General features: G+C 38.5%; 1 protein-coding gene across 3 annotated transcripts in view; it reads right to left on the reverse strand.

Moving 5' to 3' along the window:
• The window catches only part of LOC124795037 (transcriptional protein SWT1), a 283,974-nt gene that overhangs the window by 131,960 nt on the left and 129,197 nt on the right, over positions 1 to 22,817 (reverse strand). For all 3 annotated transcript variants that reach the window (XM_047258819.1, XM_047258818.1, XM_047258820.1), the window contains one exon: positions 1,079 to 1,185. In XM_047258819.1, the coding sequence (XP_047114775.1) occupies positions 1,079 to 1,185 (107 nt within the window). The remainder of the gene's footprint in view (positions 1 to 1,078; positions 1,186 to 22,817) is intronic.

Below are 22,817 nucleotides of genomic sequence, written 5' to 3' on the forward strand. Positions count from 1 at the left end.
AGCGGCATACAGACAATGCATTTGTAAGCAAGAGAAATTGCAACATTCTCATTTCAGTACAGATGCAAAATCTAATATGTATCTGGATAAAAACAGCTGTGTTCTCAAGTCCCACAGTAACCACAACCTCAAAAATTGCAACATATTCACGAGAAACAGTCAAATATTTACGACAATGACAATATAAATTGCACAACTCTGCTACTGGGATGATGGCTGAAAATAGTGGTACCACAGATGACAGGGTAAGTATGCGAAAAATGTAGAAAAGAAAATGATCAACATAAACCATTTCTTTTAGCGTATTTTATTTCTCCTTGTGTTATCAAAATGTAGACAATCAATAAATGGCACAAATTTATAATAGTTATAATGTTAACTTTTTAGGCCGATATTTTACGTCAATAAAACAGTTTGTAATTTTGATGTGTCAGAATATGTTAAAAACAATTTTTTCTCAGGAAGCCTCTTGAAAGAAATCAGCATCATCTTTTACTCTGATAATTATGGTAAGCCTCATCAATAATGCAAATACTGGCTGTGAAATCTTGTATTCTATGATGTCCTTACCTTTGTGCACAGTATGTATGAAAGTTAAACTGTAACAATAATGAGTGAGGACTAACACTGAAAACTTCATCATATTTCAACAGTTTCCCTGTGTTAAGTTTCTCACATTCGGAGAGTGTTGCTGCTCCACAGCTGTTACTGAATTAATGAATATCCACTCCAATTTTTAAAAAGATCTTTATTTTACTTCATAACTAGATTCAGTTATTATATTGAAGCCATTTTCTACAGGAATCTGAAAATTGTGCTGTCCTGAAGCAATGTCAAATCAGTTTTCTTGTACTTAAAATGGCCTACTATCACCATGGTTTGATCTGCATGGGACATCTACAAAACACATTTACAACCTACTGTTCATGAAGGATACAATTTTGTCTTTCTGCGCTGGAAATAAGTACAATTAGAACAAACCAGAAATGATACACGTACACAAAGGTCTTTAACTGAGATGCACCTTCTACAGCATAATGTAATTCCTGACTAAAACAAACCAACTACTGCATATTACCACTTTGCGGCCCAGTCCCATTTGTTGTAGGCAGCACTGAAGAATGCTGTTGTCAGGATTACATAAACCACTAAGAGCATCAGGGCCAGCGTCGGACACGGTCTGTCCTGAAAGTATATACAAAAATTTACTGCTAGTTTTTCTTATTAAAAACATTAACTGGAAATGTCGCATAAACTTTAGTTTCTGAACACAGATATTTAAAACATATAATGCAAAATTTGCTGGCAAAAACACCCAATACACTGAAGTATAAATAATGGAAATATTATGAACATTTATAAATCAACAAAAATATATTTCTGTTGATACAGTAGCACAAAATAATTTAGTGAACTGAGGAGATCATATATGTCCACTGACTGAAAGGTTACTAGTAAAAATATAGCTTCAGATGATCATAACTGAGCACACACATAATCTTATATGAAACTACTACTTCATGCCAACTTTTCTACATGGGTAGGCTAGCCTCTTACCTCTCAAAGGTTATCCTGTATTGTTTATCTGGGCATCCTCTGTGTCTACAGCAGAATTTTGTAATCAGTCTCATAGACTTCATTAATCTGATGTGTTCTGCCCACTGGCATTTACAGTCTTCTAGTCTATGCTTCGAATTAAAAGTGTAAAACAGTTGTTTTATCATAACATTACAAACTTGATTTCTCAAGATAGGCCCCCTTGGCTTGTTTTTACAATCTCTACCTTGCTGTTCCAAACTTGCTTTACTTTTGACTTGATAAGTAGTGGTGTGGGCCGGGAATATTCCCAGTGGAAGGGAACTTATAAAATGGGAATATTGCTGGGAATACTTCTTTGGCCCGGGAAGATTCCCAAAAATTGGGAATTGATGAAAATTTTTAGATGTTTTAACACTTATTAACAGTTAAATAACTTTAAAACTAGGTTAACTAAATAAATTCATACATTTTAATCCAAGCTTTATCATTCCATGTATTAATTTCCTTGCAAATTCCAAGCAAAATATCATTTACCATAAGTCTGGAGGAAAAAATAATTTAACATATTTGCTAGGCGTACTATTTTTAGGCAAGTTGAACCCCACATTTCTCTGGATGAAACAAACTTCCAAAACATTTCTCTGGAGGCATAATTCTCAAAACATTTCTCTGGAGGCATAATTCGCAACAGCTGTCATCTGTAGTATTTTTTAAATTTTCCAAATGAATGACGAGAGGTGTTTCACTTTCAGAATTCAAGACTCCTCATTTCCTGCGATGAATTACGATTTATAAATTTATTTTCCGAAATATCACTATCGCTTTCACTTTCAGAATCATTAATTAATATTTTACCATGTTCAATGTCAATAAAATCACTTGTATTTTCAAGTACATCATAAATCTCGGCCAGTTTATTTGGATAATTTTTCGGTGAAATGCCATTTTCAAAGACTGATGTTTACAAAACTCACATGAGTTTAAAACAAACTTTACAGACTAAAATACCTCTAACACTGACAGAAAACTTAACATCCCTGTGTATTTTAGTAACTTTAGTTACTCACTAGATGGCATATCAATATTATAAACTTGGTTTTTCTAAAGGTTGAATATTTCAACGTTGGCAGTTCTAGGAAATGTAAGAGTCGTAAATTTTGATGCTTGGCAGTTCTAGGGCTAATTCTTTGACATTTAAAACATCGACAACCAAAAAATGTGTATTTCAAACAATGAGGTTAAGTCCAGATCCATATAAACCTAAACATAAAAACTACCCAAATATTTTATTTATAATTTAAAATAGAATGTAGGAGTACTCAAATTTAAAAAAAAAAAAAGGCTAATGAAGTTGATCATAACCATGGTTTAGGTCTTAAGGGTAAATTAATTAAAATGATCTGTAATAGGGAAATTTAGGTCTTACATGACAAAAGAGGAAATTCCCCCCCCCCCCCCCCCCCCCTTTGATAACTGCATCACTGCAGAGACAGCCATATTGTTTTTTTTTCAGTTGGTAGTTGTGTTTGCAAGCTAAAGAACCAGTTTCATTAGAACTTTGTGTGAGATGACTGTGTGAGATTGTAACATTTAAGTGGCAAACGAATCAAATAACTTTGAGTAGGCCTGCTTCCTGTTTGTTCATTGTTGTGTTTCCATTCATTGTTGCAAAATGGTCAAGAAAAAAGGAGTAGTCCGGACTTCTTTAATATTAAAGGAAAAGGCATTGTTTATAAGTATTGTACTCAAGAATACAAGTAAGGTAATTCAGTTAAAATGGAAACACACACAAAAAATGTATCAAATGCCCTGAAGGATTGAAAAATATTTTCACTGTCAGTAAACCAACACCTAGACCTTCAACCACAAAGGACATCACTCAATGATTAACAGTGGATGCACATTCAAATATAAGGTCAAGCTTTTTTAACCTCGGCTCGTTTAAATTCAGCTACATCTCCTTTCAAGTCACCAACACCACCTCCACCAAAGCCTTGGCCAAGTCTCCTATCTGAACACTCTTCTAGTTCGGGATCTGCAACTATACCAATTTACAGTTGGGTTCATCAAGAGGAACAACTGCATTTTTGGATCGCAAGGAGAACCAAACAAATGTAAGTTCAAATCATTTAAGACCTACTATTCTTTGGTATGAAAATGGGTGGTTTATTGTAGTCTTTTGTGCAGCCTATTATATTAGAGGCCTAAATTGTTTTTGTGATGTTAAACTGTAAAAATGTTGGACGTATTCCATTGTATTAAGAAGGCAAATTACAAACCAACAGCTAAACTGGAAACTCTAGTGATTTTCCTTAACCCTATCAAAAAGATAGATTAGCATCCCCTAGCCTAATTATTTCCCACCATTTAAATACCACAGAAACAAAAGTAGGTTAGCTACAGTTTGTAAAACAAAAGAAGTTTGTAAAACAAAAGTTTGTTAACAAAAGTAGGTTAGTTTTTCGGACTGAACCCTCATGCTAATAGAATATGGCTTTACTTCTCCTTTGACAAATAACTATTTTCACCTTTAGGAGTAGTAGGCCTAGGTTGCAGCTGCTCTTTCGAATCTCATAACAGTTTACAATGCAGTGTGTAGTGTGTCTTTTGTAGAATAGAAATATTTTAATTCTGTACACTGTAGGTTTAGCTGTCATATACTGATTATTTTTTTTTAATAATTTTTACTTGGGATTTGAAATAAAGTAAAAAGTAGTTTTATGGTTATCTCATTTCTCAAAAGCAATTTGCAGGAGATGCTGAACCAATCCTTAGCTTAAGCAGTTTTTGTAAGCAGATCCCCGTTATCTTTGATAGAGCACCCACAGCATATAGATTTTCTCCACAAATTGAGACCTGTTACTGTCAAGATTTCAAATGTCTACAACTTATCTTGAGGCTCAGTATAAGAAATGAAAGAAGAAATAACAAAAATAATTCAGTAAACAAAAAAATTACATCTTCAATGTGATGGTTGGAGCAATATCAAGAACGAGTCTATAATTAATTTTGTGATTTCAAAGCCAGAAAGTTTTTTTATTTCAAAATGAGCAAAACCAAGAGACATAATGCCAAATACCTGGAAGAGATCATTAGATCTGTCATCGAGAAGTATGGTCCTGATACGTTTTTGGTGTCTATTGCCGACAATGCTCCAAACATGAAGGCAGCCGTAACAATGTTGACAGAAAAGTTTCCTCATATAGTACCATTAGGCTGTATTGCTCACCTTCTCCATTTACTGTGTGCTGATGTCTTAGGATGCCAGACTGTTCAAAGTTTCTTTGCAGAGTTGATAACTGCAGTAGCCACCAGAAAGATCGCTTGGCGGGATGACACATCCAAATGAAAACACATAATCTCCTCCCGATCAAACTTAGGATCCGGGCCCACGGGAATACGGGAAAGAGCGTCGGCATTGGCATGCTGTCCAGTAGGGAGAAAATAAATGTCATAATGGTACTTAGAGGGGAACAAGGCTCAGCGCTGCAGTCTGTGGGCCGCCCTATCCGGAATCTGAGAGGCGGGGCCAAATAACGCTATTAATGGCTTATGGTCAGTGATTAACTGAAACTTCGTGCCATACAAGAAAGGGTGGAACTTGGTAACAGTGTAGACAATGGCCAAAGCCTCTCTGTCCAACTGGGAGTAATGGGCCTGCACAGGACTAAGAGTTTTAGACGCAAACGTCAGTGGCTGCTCGAAGCCATCCGCGTTGCGATGGGCCAGGACTGCCCCCACCCCATACTGCAAAGCATCTGTAGCCACGACCAGCGGCTTATTGGGGTCAAAAGTAGCCAAACAAGGTGCTGACGTGAGGCGGCCCTTCAACGAGGTGAACGCGCGCAGGCGACCAATCAAAAGGAACACCCTTGCGCAGAAGGCAGTACAGGAGACGGGCTATGGTGGAAGCCATGGGAATGAACCGGTGGTAATAGGCAATCTTGACTAAAAAAGCTTGTAACTCCTTCAGCGAAGCGGGCCGCAGAAGGTCGACGATACCTTGGACCAAACTTCCCAGCGGCTGGATGCCGTGCCGAGAGATGGTGTAGCCCACATACTCAATGGACGGTGGGAAGAAGTTCAACTTACGCAGGTTGCAACGCAGGCCCACGGACCTGAATTTGAGAAAGAGGGTTTGAAGGTTGTGCAAGTGTTCCTTCATGCTGCGGCCTGTGACAATTATGTTGTCCAGGTAATTAATACATTGAGGGATTGTCGACGTGACGTGCTCAAGATAACGCTGAAATATCGCCGGGGCACTGGATATTCCGAAGGCCAACCACTGGTATTGGTAAAGGCCAAATGGGGTGTTGACAACTGCCAGCCGTTTGGAGGCCTCATCAAGTGGTATCTGATGATAAGCCTCCGAAAGATTTTCGATTTTCGAAAAATATTGGCTTCTCGCCATGGCGGAGAACAATTCATCAGAACAAGGCTAGGGATAGTTGTCCACCACCGATTGGGAATTAATGGTGGCCTTGAAATCGCCACAAAGACGTAATTTTCCCGAGGGTTTCCTGACAATAACGAGGGGCAAAGCCCACTCACTAGAAGAAATGGGAAGAATGACCCCGAGGGCTGTCAGCCGGTCTAGCTCTGCTTTTACCTGAGGGCGGAGAGCCAAGGGGATCTGCCTCGTGCGTAGAAAACGTGGGCGAGCCAACACCTTCAACGTTAAGTGAGCTTCAAAGTCTGAAACACGCCCCAGGCTCTCCTCAAAGATATCCTTAAAGTCAGAGGTCAAAGATTCCAATGATTGATAGGGAACGTCTTCGGAGACCAACTGTATGGTGTCTGCGATAGAAAAACTGAAAGCTTGAAAGGCATCCAATCCAAAAAGGTTAGCGGAGCTTCAAAGTCTGAAACACGCCCCAGGCCCTCCTCAAAGATATCCTTAAAGTCAGAGGTCAAAGATTCCAATGATTGATAGGGAACGTCTTCGGAGACCAACTGAATGGTGTCTACGATAGAAAAACTGAAAGCTTGAAAGGCATCCAATCCAAAAAGGTTAGCGGAGCTCGCATCACTGACAACAATAAAAGTAAGAGGCTGAGTGACTGATCTGTAAGTAACGTCGGTAGTGAATTGACCCAGTAGGGGAATGAACTGTTTACCATAACCGCGGAGACGCCGGTAAACTGGCGCCAACAGGGGCGACCCAAGGTCGGAGTAAGTTTGTGCATTGAACAAGGAAACTGCCACGCTGGTATCTACTTGCAGTTGTAATCGGCACGGCCGAACCAACACCTCGATAAAGAGTTTGTGTGCCGATGCGGCGGGAGCCTGGCTCGATGAAACTTCCTGAATGTCAACGTCCATGTCCTCTGTACCTGGTTCCTTCGATTCATTTGAGGCTGAGCGGCAAACTTTAGCAATGTGTCCTTTTTTATGACATCTGCGACAAACGGCCCGATGCTGGGGGCACTCTGACCGATCATGATGTATATAGCACGACGCACAGGATGGTAACAGGGGCCGGCAGCCGCAACTCTGTTTATGCGCCGTGCGGGAGCGGCCGTAACACCCGGATTGTATCGCTCGCACGTTGTCCACTCCGGACGCAGTGGACGCGGCTGTGCCGCCCTGAACCGCCGCAACATCGCACCACACTTCCAACTGTTGACCTGCGGCGTGAGAGACTTCATACGATTGAGCAATGGACAGGACTTCCTCAAGGAAAGGGTCTTCCAACTGCAGAGCCCATTGCCAGACCTCCCTATCAGGGGCTGAACGAACAATGACGTCATGCACCATAACGTGGGCATACAACTCTCGCGACTGCTCCGTGACAAAATGACACTTGCGACTAAGACCGTGCAGGGTACGACCCATGCCCGGTAAGACTGATGGGGCTGTTTCTTGCATTGATAGAACTCGACCCAAGCCGCCACAACATGAGTGTGGCGGCGATAATATGAAGACAGCAAGGAACACAATGCGTCAAAAGACATGGACGAGGGTTCCTGCAACAGCGCTAGCTGCCGGCAAAACTTGGTACAGCGAGGGAGATATCCAAGACAAGAAAAGAGCATGACATACCTCCGCATCGGCAACATGAAATGCCTGGAAATGCTGCCCAAGGCAGTGCTGGACACTAAAATGGAGGGAAATTTGCTCGACCCTACGAAACAACTAGATGCCATAGGTTTTACATTTGTTTGTGTGGCCATCTTCCGCAGCAGTTGTTAATATCTGTTATTATAGGCTATCTGTCTTGAGCTGACTACAATGTAATTAAAAATAATTACACCAGACGTGTTTCGCTTTTATTTACAAAGCATTCTGTAAATCGGATACACACGTTTGTACAATTTTTTTTATTTTTATTCTTTTAGGTTTAAAAACAGTGTTTTCTTTATGAAGTTAGTCTGTAAGCTTCTTACGGTGTTTCTTTACATAGTCTGCACCTTCCCCTCTTGCTACCAACAGTTGATGTCAACAGGCTTCATTTCACATCTGTAGTTTTTGGCATTTTGCATTATTTCCTGCACTGCACTATTTATAATTGACTTTCTTAACTGTTTTTCATTCATCACTGCTATAGTGTTTATGCCTGTTTGTTTGTTTTCGTTCACATTGTGTGTGTGTGTGTGTGTGTGTGTGTGTGTGTGTGTGTGAGAGAGAGAGAGAGAGAGGGAGAGGGAGAGGGGGGAGGGGGAGGGGAAGGGCAGAGGGGGAGGGGGGAGAGAGAGGGGGAGGGGGGAGAGAGAGGGGGAGGGGGGAGAGAGAGGGGGAGGGGGGAGAGAGAGGGGGGAGGGGGGGGAGAGAGAGAGAGAGAGAGAGAGAGAGAGAGAGAGAGAGAGAGAGAGAGAGAGGGGGGGGGGGGAGGGGGAGGGGGGAAGGGGGAGGGGGAGGGGCGAGGGCGAGGGGGAGGGGGAGGGGGAGGGGGAGGGGGGAGGGAGAGGGAGAGGGTGTTAGTGAAATTAGCTTGTTGTCCTGTATGTACCGTATTTACTCGAATCTAAGCCGCACTTTTTTTCCGGTTTTTGTAATCCAAAAAGCCACCTGCGGCTTAGAATCGAGTGCAAAAGTAAGCGGAAGTTCTGAAAAATGTTGGAGGTGCCGCCACAACTAAGTTTTTCCGTTGAATATAAGTAGCGCAATACAGACATGCTTTGCAGGCACAAAGACAAATACTGGCACCAAAACCTCTGCGTCAGTATATAAATTAAAAAAAAAAAAGATGGAAGATGAGCTTTTTTCTCCGCCTCGAGTTTCAACCACTGCGTTTTCATACGTTATCCAACGAAGTAAATACAAATTCCGTATTGTTCATCTTCGAATGTAGCAGCATTTCAATGTACTACGAAAATCCGACTGGCAAGACTGTTTGGGACGTTTGTCAATATGGTCAATTCTACGTTCTGAATTTTTTCCCACCTGTGAGAAGAGATGGTTGCTAATAGGAACTTTTATGTATTGTGAATCACATGCAGTATTCTCTTCACCACAAGAATAATACGAATATAAACTTTTTGCCATGTATTGTTTTGTGTTTGCTGCTATCTCTTTTAAATCCAGTCTGCCTAATAAACTACGAAACTTGAGTGAGACAACAGCAAACATGGAAGAATATACATATCATGTCATGTTTATATTCGTATTATTCTTATGCCTAATAGTGGTACAGACAGAAATGAAGCACGGCAATTGACTAGATTTTAAATCAAAGATGACTCTAATTTTGTGCAGAATGTAATGTACTAAAGACGCTTCTGCAAAGATTTTCAAACGGAGAAAAATTTTCGCTAAACTCTCGTTCAGAACATCTTCTATCATACGCAGTCTATTATTTGGTTCTTGTTGATCATTATCGAAGAAAGCAGCAGTGTAAGTAACAACAAATAGCCGTCTCTTGCCATTGTTTTGCCAATGAGATGATTCCTTTTTTTTGTTTTTTAATTGTAAGCGGCGGTAGCGTGCACAAAAGCAAGCCATGCCGCAAGCGGCAAACAGGTTGTAAACACAAAAAAAATGGTTCAAATGGGACTTAACATCTGAGGTCATCAGTCCCCTAGAACTTAGAACTACTTAAATCTAACTAACCTAAGGACATCACACATATCCATGTCCGAGGCAAGATTCGAAACTGCGACCGTTGCGGTCGCGCGGTTCCGGACTGAAGCGCCTAGAACCGCTTGGCCACACCGGCCGGCTCGTAAAAACGCATTATCAGAATGCGACACACAATGCATGACACAGTACAGTAATGCATTTTCAGCTTAGAGTGACGTAAACACCTAAAACAAAGAGAACGGCACTTATCAGATCAAAGAAAAAATAAGCAATCAATTCAAACCAGACAAAGCATGTGAAAAAGGAAGGGTATCCGTATAAACATGGACGGAGCGCCTGACGCATAGCAATGGCTACCTGGTAAAGCTTAACTGCTAAGCTTACGACTCGAACCGAACTACTTTAGCTGTATCGTAATTCATTCGACCTAAATTCTCTCTCATATTACAATGGACCAACTTTGTTTCGATTTGGAGGTGCGGCCTAAAACTTTTCTCTCCCCTTGAATTTCGAGTCTCAAATTTCAGGTGCGGCTTAAATTCGGGAAATTTTTTTTTTCCTTGATTTCGAGTCTCATTTTTCAGGTGCGGCTTAGATTCGAGTAAATACAGGTAGACAGAGGACATGAGAGTGGTGGTGGTGGTGGTGGTGTGTGTGTGTGTGTGTGTGTGTGTGTGTGTGTGTGTTTCTTTCTCTCTTTTTTTCAGGGGGTGGGGGGCAGAAGAATGACAGGGATGGCCTGGACAGTGATTATGGGACAGATCTGGGAGGAAATGGTAGTGGTAAATGGAGCCTGTGGGTATATTTGTACTTTTAATGTTATATTAACTGGTCAATCAATTTAAAGTTTGTCAAGTTGATCTGATCATTTATAGGTTGTTTCTGTTATGGTTTTTTTGGATGTGGTAGTTTTCTTGTAAGGTGAGGTGGGTGGGGGTGTTTTTTGTCGTTGTTTATCCTTATGATTTCCATGTCTGTGTCTCTGGTTGTAATTTTATGTTGGTGTTGCTGTAAGCGTTCTGCAAAAGTTGTTGAATGATTTGTCGTATACTTCCATGCTCTTGCATATTCTTTGTATCTTGTGTCAAATGTTCTCCTGGTTTGACCTAATGCATTTCAGTTGGTATATTGCTGATTTCTGATACAGATCAGTTTTTCCTGTTTTTTTTGGGAAATATTTCCGAATTTGGTGCTTGGTTTGGTGTGCCATTTTTATGCCTTGTTTTTTGAAAATATTGGATACTCTGTGTGTGTATTTGTGGTTGTATTTCATTGTGTACCATCTTTTATTTTCTGTTTCTTTCACACTTTGTGTTGTTTCTATTCTTGTATTTTGTGTCTTCCTTTGTGTGTGATTTTGTCCTTGTGTTGGTGACAGTTGGGTGTTTGTTCTTTTCTCTTTCTAGATTTTATTGTTCGGCTTTGTTACAAAGTTCCCTCTGTATCCATTGTTTGTGGCTATTTGTATTATAGTATTCATTTCTATTTTGTAATTGTCTGTATCTAATGGTACTGTGGTCAGTCTGTGGAGCGTGTATCTAAGTGCTGCCTGCTTTTGAGAATTGGGGTGTTGTGATGTCTCGTGTATAATTGTGTCTGTTGTTGTCGGTTTTCGGTATATGGTAAATGTGTGTTGGTTGTTTTGAATCTTTATGATGATGTCCAAGAAATTTAACTGTCTAATTTGCTCTTTCTCTATTGTAAAATGTATCTTATCATGAACAGAATTTAGTCTGTGTGTAACTGGTCAATTTTATTGTTTGGTTCATCTAGAAGGCACAAGATATCATCCACATATGTAATCCAGTATAGGATGTTGTACCTATTTGGCACTATTTTTATATATAATCTGGGAACACTGGATTCAAGTTGCAGCAGCAGTGCGCTGATGTGACGAACATGAGTAGTGGGGATTCACAAGCTTGCTAATATTGTCTCCCTCCCACCCTACTATCACAAGTCCAGAATGATTGCCTAGCCTATGACACATCATTGCAGTCTACGGTGCCAGTGAACTTGAGCTGAAGGTGATTAGAGTTACCGGTAACCAGCACAAAACTTTTGTTAGTATCTAGTTTCAAAATGAAAAAACAAGAAGAAAGTTCAGATGACGAGTTTCAGGGATTTAAAGGTCATATCAGTTTCATAAACTAAGATTTTTTTGTAATCTAATAACAAAAATGGTAAAAATGATATTTTTTAAAAAAAATCGCTTAAAAAATTAAGGCGTGTCTTACAATCTGTAGCACCTTATAGTCTGTGAAATACAGTATGTCTCTGTTAGGGCTGGATTTTAATGACAAGTTATGTTTTTTCCTTAACTCTGGAATGGATTTTACAACAATGTATGCATGAATCCAGGTATTGTAGCGTAGAAAAAATGTATTTTTACTGTGCATATAAAGTTGTATTTACACCTTTTACAGTAATACATCATACTTCAGCCAACTTTTGCCAAAAATGCATGTACCTGTCATATCTTTAATAAGGACATAAGAACAAGATGAAAATGTTTCAGGTGATGTTACAAACAAACAAAACATTTATTACAAAGCTTTATTTCTCAGTACAACAGCACACAGGCAGGATAACACTGTTTGGTGCACTGATGTAAGACACTGTCGTGTGGGAGTCAACAACATGCTCTCAGAGCTGACAAAGGTGGCTTCTGATGTAATAACATTGCACACACTATTCAGTTTAAATAAAAATTCAGTCTGGTTCAACATGCTGAAAGTAAAGTTCTCCAACAGCCTGATGTTTCTTCAGGGATCTGTTCATGGTTTTGGATGGAAGTTCTTCAGCACTGACGGAGAAATTTATTTTGTAAACTATGTGAAATTCAAGTAAGTGCATAAAAGCACCTTAATGGGTGACAACACTGTAACAGCACCAAATAAAACAGTTGTGTGAGGAGGAGTGCTGAAAATGACAACAGACAAATGCTGTTATTTGAGGAGACAAGACCATCTTTAACTGTACATTATTCTTCAAGTATTTGTGGTGAGATGATAGTGTCTTGCTATGCCCCACTGGAGAAACTGAAGAATTGGTAAAAGTGACCAGTGGCATACTCACACGTTTCGTGCAGCAATGTTGTCAGCACCTGCTGTGAGATATGATGGGAACAAAAGAAGGTGCTTCTGCTGTTTGTGTTACACAGCCAATGAAAGAGCAGCAGGCAGACAACGTGTTTTGAAGTAATACATTTGGAAGAAAGGGTGAAAAACCCTTGTAAACAAGGATTATAAATGTAATTGTTTGAGACACGAAACTGTGCTATTATCTGCAAACCCAGGACAGCATTGCAACCCATGATATATTCGAAAAAAGCAGTGACATATTTCTCTGTTCTGTTTTGCTACACAATTGACCTGTGCAAGCACACAAATTAAGTGACTCAAAAATTAAATCATAGGAGAAAGTAGACAGCTCAATGTTTAGTAACATAACCTGTGGCTCTATTATTAATGAACACTGATCTGTCTACCTTCTTCCATGATTTAATTAAAAAAACACTGATCCACCTACTCAATGTGCTTGTGCAGATTGACGATGTAGTCATTTCGTCAAAGATATTAGTGTTTTTGTCTCCCATCGCCAGCAAGGTCATTAGAGACAGAGCACAAGCTTGGATTAGGCAAGGATGGGGAAGGAAATCAGGTGTGCCCTTTCAAAGCAACCATCTGAGCATTTGCTGAAGCGAAATAAGGAAATCATGGAAAACCTAAATCAGGATGGCCACATGAGGGTTTGAAAGCACTTCACAACCATAATCAATACATGTTTGCATCTCTGCAATTAATCCTTGGGACATGGATCAATCAGCAATGTTGCCATGTAAAACTAAATCATTTAACTCAGCCCATTTTATAGCACTCACTACCATAATCACAAAATATTTCTCTCAAAACTCATGAACATACCAAAAAACAGCAAACAAGACAATAGTTTCAATTTTGGTGCTAGAAATACATTGCCTCTCACTTGTTATTGAAAGAATCATCCCATTTGCTATGCAAACTGATGTGTTGCTAACCTATGAGCAGTAAATAAGCACAGCTGTAACTGCTGCTGGCTCTGATCTAGACTTTTGCCAAAAAATCCATGCTTCAGACAGTTCTTGGATAAGTGTGTAACATATCCAATTCCAAATGAATCTACATTGAGAAAGAACTATGTCTACATCTCATATGAGGAGGTGCTCAACTAAATACAAATTAGTGTTGCTGCTGAAAAGGTACGGGTGTCCGCAGATGAAACCAACAATGTGGGAGGGCATAATGGCACAAATGTTATTGTTGGTGTTCTATAAGTGGCCAGGCCTGGAAAATGTTCCTCCTAACATATGAAGCTTTTGAGAGAGTAAACAATTTGAAAACTGTCATTTTGACAACTCAATGAAGTTACTGTGGATGGTGTGAACAGACATAACATTTTCTGCTATTATCAGATGGTGCTTCATATAAGGCTAAAGCAGCCAAGGAGCTTCAGATTCTCTATCCCAATATGTTGTGCTTCTTTTGCCTTGCACATGTGTTACACAGAGTTGCACAAGAGGTGCAATCAAATTTCCCTGCTGTTGCAAATTAATTTACTGTGGCAAGAAAATTTATGTGAAAGCTATGCTACATATGGAGAAATTCAAGGAAAAAACACCTATACTCCCCCCCCCCCCCTCAGCCCATCCTTACTTATGGTCTTCTTGGCTTAATGCTACTATTACAGTGCCAACTACACCAAAATAAATGCCATCTTCTGTGAGATTGACAGTGCTGAATCAAATGCTATCAAAACTGTGAAAGAAGTCTTTACAGATACCTTGTCTGGAAACTTGGCATACACCAACACCACCTTTTCAGTGGTACCAAAAGCCATCACAATACTGGAAGCTGCTGGTACTTGGCTGTGTGACTACCTGGATATAGTGCAACAAGAGCAGAGTAAGTTAGGATGAGCTTGTGGTCATGTGGCTGAGAAAATGAACAAAACATTGTGAAGTGTTCTCCAGCAGAATGTGCCTGTAAAAAGATCTGTGCACTAAAGCATACAACTACCACCATACCTTAGCAAAAGATCTAGCAGGGAACCAGAGAAAATTCTGGTCCTATGTAAAATCATTAAGAGGGTCTGAAACTTTCATGCAGTCACTCATTGACTAGTGAGGGGTGACAGTAGACGATGGAAGGAAAAAAAAAAGAGCCAAAGTTTCAAAATTTCATGTTCAGGAAATTGTTCACACAGGAGTATCATACAAACATACCTGTGTCTGACCATTGCACAGACTCCTGAATCTGTGCTCTGGAACAGTACTTGCCTAACATGTGGATTATTGATGGAAGACGCCAACTATGGTTTAACAATGGAATTCTGAAAATGCTGAGGGAGCAAAGGTTGTTGAACTCTTGGTTCAAATAAGAATGCACAAACAACAATAGGCAAAGGTTAGCAGAGATTCCTGAGTCTGTAAAAAGATCTGTGCATAAAGCACACAGCAACTGCCACCATTATATATTATCAAAAGATCTGGGCATGAACCAGAGAAAATTCTGGTCCTATGTAAAATCACTATGTGGCTGTAAGGCTTCCATCCAATTGCTCGTTGGCCAGTCTACCATAACAGTACAAGATAGCGAAAGAAAAGCTGAAGGTACAAAATTTTTCATTTAGGAAATCGTTCACAGAGGAAAATCATACAAACATACTGTCGTTTGACCATTGCGCAGACTAGCAACATAGTAATAGGAATTCCTGGAGTAGACAAAGAACTGAAAGTGTTGAAAACAAGTAAGTTGCCAAGTCCAGATAGAATGCCAAATTGATTTTACAGAGAGTACTCTATGGTACTGGCCTCTTCCTTAGCATGCATTTATCGCATATCTCTCACACAGCACAAAAGTCACAAGCAAATGGAACAAAGCTTAGGTGAATCATTTTTCTAAGAAGGGTAAAAGAAGGAACCCACAATATTACAATGTAATATCCTTAACATCAGTTTGCTGCACAGTTCTTCAACATATTCCAAGTTCAATTATAACAAATTTTCTTGAGGCCAAAAAGCTTCTGTCCACAAATCAGCATGGTTTTAAAAAGCAGGCTCATGCAAAACTCAGCTTGCCTTTTTATAACATGATATGATGTGTACGTTGGGTGGTTGGGCAAGTGCAGATTCCATATATTTAAATTTCCAAAAAGCATTTGACATGGTGTCCCATTACAGACCATTAATGAAGGTATGAGCATATGGAATAGGTTCCCAGACATGTACCGTATTTACTCGAATCTAAGCCACACTTTTTTTCTGGTTTTTGTAATCCAAAAAACCGCGTGCGGTTTAGAATCGAGTGCAAAGCAAGAGGAAGTTCTTAAAAATGTCGGTAGGTGCCGCCACAACTTAGTTCTGCCGTCGAATATATGTAGCGCTACACAGACATGCTTTGTAGGCACAAAGATAAATACTGGCGCCAAAACCTCTGCGTCAGTAAATAAATTAAAAAAAAAAAGGTGGAAGACAAGCTTTTTTTCTCCGCGCCGAGTTTCGACCACTGCATTTTCATACATTATCCAACGAAGTAAATACAAATTCCGTATTGTTCATCTTCAAATGTAGCAGCATTTCAATGTACTACGAAAACCCGACTGGCAAGAATGTTTAGGATGTTTGTCAATATGGCCAACTCTACGTTCTGAATTTTTTCCTATCTGTGAGAAGAGATGGGTGCTAATAGGAACTTTTATAAATTGTGAATCACATGCAGGATTCTCGTCACCATAAGAACAATATGAATATAAACATTTTGCCATGTATTGTTTCGTGTTTGCTGCTATCTCATTTAAATCCTGTCTGCGTAATAAACCACAAAACTAGAGTGAGACAACAGCAAACGCGGAAGAATATACATATCATGTCATGTTTATATTCATATTATTCTTATGCTAAACAGTGATACAGTCAGAAATGAAGCGAGGCAATTGACTAGATTTTTAAATCTAAGATGACTAATTTCTGTGCAGAATGTAATGTAGTAAAGAGGCGCCTGCAAAGATTTTCAAACGGAGAAAAATTTTCATGCGACGATTGCTCTCTCTCTCTCTTTTTCTTTTTTTTTTATTTGTAAGCGGCGGTAGCGCGCACAAAAGCAAGCCATGCCGCGATCCGCGACAGGCCGTAAACACGCAGTATCAGAGTACGACAAACAATGCATGACACAGTACAGTAATGCATTTTCAGCGTAGAGTGACGTAAACACCTATAACAAAGAAAACTGCGCTTATCAGATCAAAGAAAAATAAGCAAGCAATTCAAACCAGACGAAGCACGTGAAAAAGGAAGGGTACCCGTATAAATACGGACGGAGCGCCTGACGTATAGCAATGGCTACCTGGTAAAGCTTAACTGCTAAGCTTACGACTCGAACCAAACTACTGTAGCTGTATCGTCATTCATTCGACCTAAATTGTCTCATATTACAGTGGACCAACTTTGTTTAGATTTGGAGATGCGGCCTAAAACTTTTCTCTCCCCTTGAATTTCGAGTCTCAAATTTCAGGTGCAGCTTAGATTCGGGAAATTTCTTTTTCCTTGATTTCGAGTCTCATTTTTCAGGTGCGGCTTAGATTCGAGCGCGGCTTAGACTCGAGTAAATACGGTAAGTATTCTTAAGTTCTTAGGTTCTTAAGTAATAGAACCCAGTACAGTGCCCTCAACAGTAAGCATTCTTCAGAGTCAAGGGTATCATCAGGAGTGCCCAAGGGAAGTATGATACGGCCATTGTTATTTTCTATCTGCATAATTGACAGGGTGGGCAATAATCTGTGGTTGTTTTTTGATGATGCTTTGGTGTACAGGAAGTTATAGTTGCTGAATGACTATAGGGAGATATATGATGAATTTGACAAAATTCCTAGTTGGTTTGATGAATGACAGCTAGCTCTAAATGTGGAAAAATGTAAGTTAATGCAGACGAGTAGGAAGAACAAAGCTGTAATGTTTGAATATAGCATTAGTAGTGTCCTGACAGACACAATCACATTGTTAAAATATCTGGGCATAACGTTGTAAAGCGATATGAAATGGAATGAGCATATGAGGATTGTGGTCGGGAAGGCAAATTGTCAACTTTGGTTTGCTGAGAGAATTTTGGAAAAGTGTGGTCCATGTGTAAAAGAGACCACATATGGGACACAGGTGTGATCTATTATTGAGTACTGCTTGAAAGTTTGGGATCTGCAGCACATCAGATTTAAGAAAGACACTGAAGCAACTCAGACGCAGATTGCTAGATTTGTTACTGATAGATCTGAGCAACATGCAAGTACTATGGACATGCTTCGGAAACTCAAATGGGAATCCCTTGAGTGAAGGTGGCATTCCCCACCCACACTCCCTCCCAAGGAACACTACTGAGAAAATTTAGAGAAATGGCATTTGAAGCTGACTGCAGAACAGTTCTACTGCCATCAACATATGCTTCATGTAAGGACCACAGAGATAAGATACAAGAAATCAGTGCTCATACAGAGACATATAGACAATCATTTTCCTCTTGCCCTATTTGCGAGTGAAACAGGAAAAGAAGTGATTAGTTGTGGCACAGAGTACCCACCGCTAAACACCACACAGTGACTTGCAGGATGTATGTAGATGTAGACATACAAGTGTTAACTAATTTGGAATACTTTAAACACATGGTGTGCAGTAGTAAAAACATGGTTTTATTGTTTGTATGGCTGCTATTGTTCTCTGTACTTTCTGGTTTCTTTACCAATCATACGTTGTCATATCAAATATAAGTGCTAGTTTCAAATACTGCAAAAAGTAAGTATTATACTCCAAAAAGTAAGTACCACACACACATTTTGTTCAAAAGAGGATTTTGTATTACATGCTTTATGAAAAAATTAACAAAGATATATTTTACATAAAGTCATATTTTAGTTTTTAAGGTTATATTTATGTAAGTTTTAGGTCATAAAAACTTGCATATTTTGCTGTTTTTAGATCATTGAAATCTGGTCCCTTGTCATTATGTTTAAATTCATGATGTAATACCAAATTCTGCAACAAACACAAGAAGTATGAGAGCAGTTATGTGGCACAACTAAGCAGTGGTTTGCTATAAATGTGCATGATGTGCTCTTTTTGAATCAGTGGGGACAAATTTCCCTTTCATAGGACCTGTATAAATTCTGGTTACTGGTGGAGATAAATAGCTCACAAATTCTGTATAAAAGCAGACTAGGACACCGTCATGCACTTGGTATGATATGGGTGACTGGATAGCCAAATGACTTATTAAAAGTTTGAAGGACTGGCTCAATCCAGATATAAAGAAACGATCACAGTGCTAACTGAAAACGTGTCAACATAGCATGAATAAAACTTGCTTCATGCTAAAGGTGTTTTGATAGAAAATCATATCAAAAATAATTCATCATGTATGTCTCTAGTTGAGAAAGGATAATTCTCTGTCAAGTCATGGTTTGGAAATGCAAATTCACCTAAGATACATATATATACATACATACATACGTACATACATACATTAATCCTTGTTCCATAGATCATGAATAAGACATTTCGTAATATGTGGAATGTGTCACTTTAACATAAGTTTTCTTTACACAAAATAATTAATTCTTTTTTTAGTTACTACTTCATATCTAAGAATTCATCTACTGAGTAGGAGGAGTTGTCATTCAGAAATTATTTTAATTTGCTTTTAAATGTTGGTTGGCTATCTGTCAGACTTTTAATACTATTTGGCAAATGACCAAAGATTTTTGTGGCAGCGTAATTCACCCCTTTCTGTGCCAAAGAAAGATTTAATACAGAATAGTGGATATCATCCTTTCTTCTAGTGTTGTAGCTATGCACTTCGCTGTTATTTTTGAATTGGGATGGGTTATTAATGACAAATTTCATAAGTGAATATATGTATTGCGAAGGTACTGTGAATATCCCAAGTTCCTTAAATAAATGTCTGCAAGGTGATCTTGGGTGGTGTCCAGCTATTATTCTGATTACACGCTTTTGTGCAATGAATACTTTCTCTCTTAATGACAAATTGCCCCAAAATACAATGCCATATGAAAGCAGTGAATGAAAATAGGCATATTAGGCTAATTTACTGATTTGTTTATCACCAAAATTTGCAATAACCCTAATAGCATAAGTAGCTGAACATAACCATTTAAGCAGATCATCAATGTGTTTCTTCCAATTCAATTTCTCATCAATGCACACACCCAGAAATTCTGAGAATTCTACCTTAGCAACAGACTTCCATTTATAGTCTATATTTATCAATGGTGTTGTGCCATTTGCTGTACAGAGATGTATAAACTGTGTTTTCTTAAAATTTAGTGAGAGTTCATTTGCAGAGAACCACTTAATAATTTTCTGAAAGACATTATTTGCAATTTCCTCAGCAGATTCTTGCTTTTTGGGTGTGATTACTAAACCTGTATCATCAGCAAAAAGAACTAACTTTGCATCTTCATGAATACAGAGTGGCAAGTCATTAATATATATTAAAAACGATAAGGGACCCAAGACTGAACCCTGTGGGACACCATTATTGATACCTCCCCAGTTAGAGGACTCTGCTGGTTTTTGTAGCCTATCTGTACTGTTAATTTCAACCTTCTGCATTCTTCCAGTTAAGTATGAATTAAACCATTTGAGCAATGTCCCACAATACTTAAGCTTATCAAGAAAAATTTCATGATTCACACAATCAAAAGCCTTTGAGAGATCACAAAATATCCCAATGAGTGATGTTCGGTTATTCACTGCATTTAATATTTGATCAGTCAAAGCATATATAGCATTTTCTGTTGAAAAGCCTTTCTGAAAATAAAACTGACATTTTGTTAGCACTTCAATTTTACAAATATGTGATGTTACTCTTGAATAAATTTTCAAGAATTTTGGATAAAGCTGCCAGAAGTGAGATTGGGGGGGTAGTTGTTAGCATCAGATCTATCCCCTTTTTTATGCAATGGTTTAACAATAGCATATTTCAGTCTATCTGGAAAAATTCCCTGTTTCAGTGAGCTACTAAATATGTGGCTGTGAATCCTACTTATTTGTTAGGAACAAGCTTTTAGTACTCTGTTGGAAATGCCATCAATTCCATGTGAGCTTTTACTTTTGAGTGAATTTATTATTTTCCTGATTTCAGTAAGAGAGGTGGGTTGAATTTCAATTTTATCAAATTGTGTAGGTACTGCCTCTTCCATATACTGCCTTGCATTTTCTAATGAATAGCTGGAACCTATTTTCTCTACAACAATTAAAAATTTGTTATTAAAATGTTTTCTACTTCTTACTTCTTGTTAACAAACTTTTCATTGTGTTTGATAGAAATACAGTCTTTCTGTGCTCTCGGTTGCCCTGTTTCCCTTTTCACAATGTTCCAAATTATTTTAATTTTATTGTCAGATGTGCTAATCTCAGACATAAAGCATGCACTTCTGGACTTTTTAATAACTTTTCTAAATACAGTGCAGTAATTTTTATAATGTTTCACTCTTTCGGGATCATTACTCCTCCTAGCTATAAGTTACATTTCCCTTTTCTGTGTACAAAATATTTTTATGCCTTTAATAAGCTATGGCTTTTTACATGGTTTCTTACAATTATATTTCACGGGTTTCTTAGGGAAACTGTTTTCAAATATGCTCACAAAGGTGTCATGAAACAGGTTAAATTTTAAATTAGCATCATGTTCCCAGTACACCTCGTCCCCGTCTTAACTGTTGCAAGCTTTCCCTAAAATTTTGGTGTTAAATCATTAACGGAACGCACTATTTTGGAGGACTGTTTTGCGTTACTGTATGCAGCTATATCATATACTGTAACTAGCTGTGCATCATGATCAGACAGACCATTCTTAACAGGAAAAGTTTTTATTTGATTAAATTTATCTTTGTCTATGAAAACGTTATTTATCAGTGTGCTGCTTTCCTGTACCACCCGAATAGGAAAATCAATAACTGATGTCAAATTGAAAGAACCAAGTAATACTTCAAGGTCAAGCTTTCTATCTGACTCTTTCAGAAAATCTACATTGAAATCCCCACAAACAATAATTTTCTTTCCTTTGTCTGACAGGTAGCACAACAAAGGATCCAAGTTCTTCAAAAATAGTTGAAAATTTCCCAATGGGGACTTAATACACAGCTAAAATTATAAAAGTGCCTTTATTTAGTTTAAGCTCACATGCACATGCTTCTATGTGTTGCTACACGCAAAATTTTTTAGTTTCCGAATTTTTTTCACACTATGATGATTTTAATATATATGGCTACTCCTCCTCTCTCCATAGTGTCTCTACTTACATGTGCTGAAAGCTTATATCCACCTACATTTACCATTTCCATACTCGTGACTGTATGATTTTCAGACAGGCATGTTACATCTATTCCACCCTCAGTTTCTGACTCTTCTATACAAACAAGAAGCTCATCTACTTTGTTTTTTTAACCCCCTGATATTCTGATGCAATATATTAACATTATGTTTTAGTGTGCTTTTATGTGAATCTTGTGAAATACTAACATTATTTTTCACTGTACTGTTATGAAAATCTTGTGATATTTTCACATCTCTAGTACCTGCGTGTCTGAAATTTTAATTAAGCTTAATTTCAATCAATGTAGGATGATTGGATACTGATCTTAGCCTAAAAAAGTACTTAGACTTCTCCGTGTTTCCCAGTCATGTGCCCTCAAATTTGTCAGAGAGTGTACCATCATTTGCAAAACACGTACTTTTAATGCTGTTCTACATAAAATCAATGAAGACCTCCGTAAGAAAGTAGATCTTTTGTACACATTTCCGAAAAACTGTCTTGAGCAGCTAGTTCGGTAGCCCACACGCAATGAAAATATGCATAGCTACAAACACACTACACTGACAAAAACTCTGTAGCTACAGACGAGCTGGACCTTATCGACAGCATCAGTATACAGACGGGGATTAGTAATCACGATATCATAGTGAGTGTGGTTACAAAAGTTTATAAATCAGTTAAGAAGACTAGTATAGTGTTTCTGTTAGAAAGAATGGTTAAGCAGTTGTTAGTATCTCACTTAGACAATCAACTGACATCATTTAGTTTCAGCGTGATTGATGGATTGGAATTATGAGCGAAGTTTAAACAGACTGTAAATCATACTCTGGAGAAGTATGTGCCTAGCAAGTGGATTGAGGATGAAAAAAACACACCAACATTTAACAACAAAAGTCACAA

This window comes from Schistocerca piceifrons, chromosome 4 (genome assembly GCF_021461385.2).
Source record: "Schistocerca piceifrons isolate TAMUIC-IGC-003096 chromosome 4, iqSchPice1.1, whole genome shotgun sequence".
Taxonomy (NCBI): Eukaryota; Metazoa; Arthropoda; class Insecta; order Orthoptera; family Acrididae; genus Schistocerca; species Schistocerca piceifrons.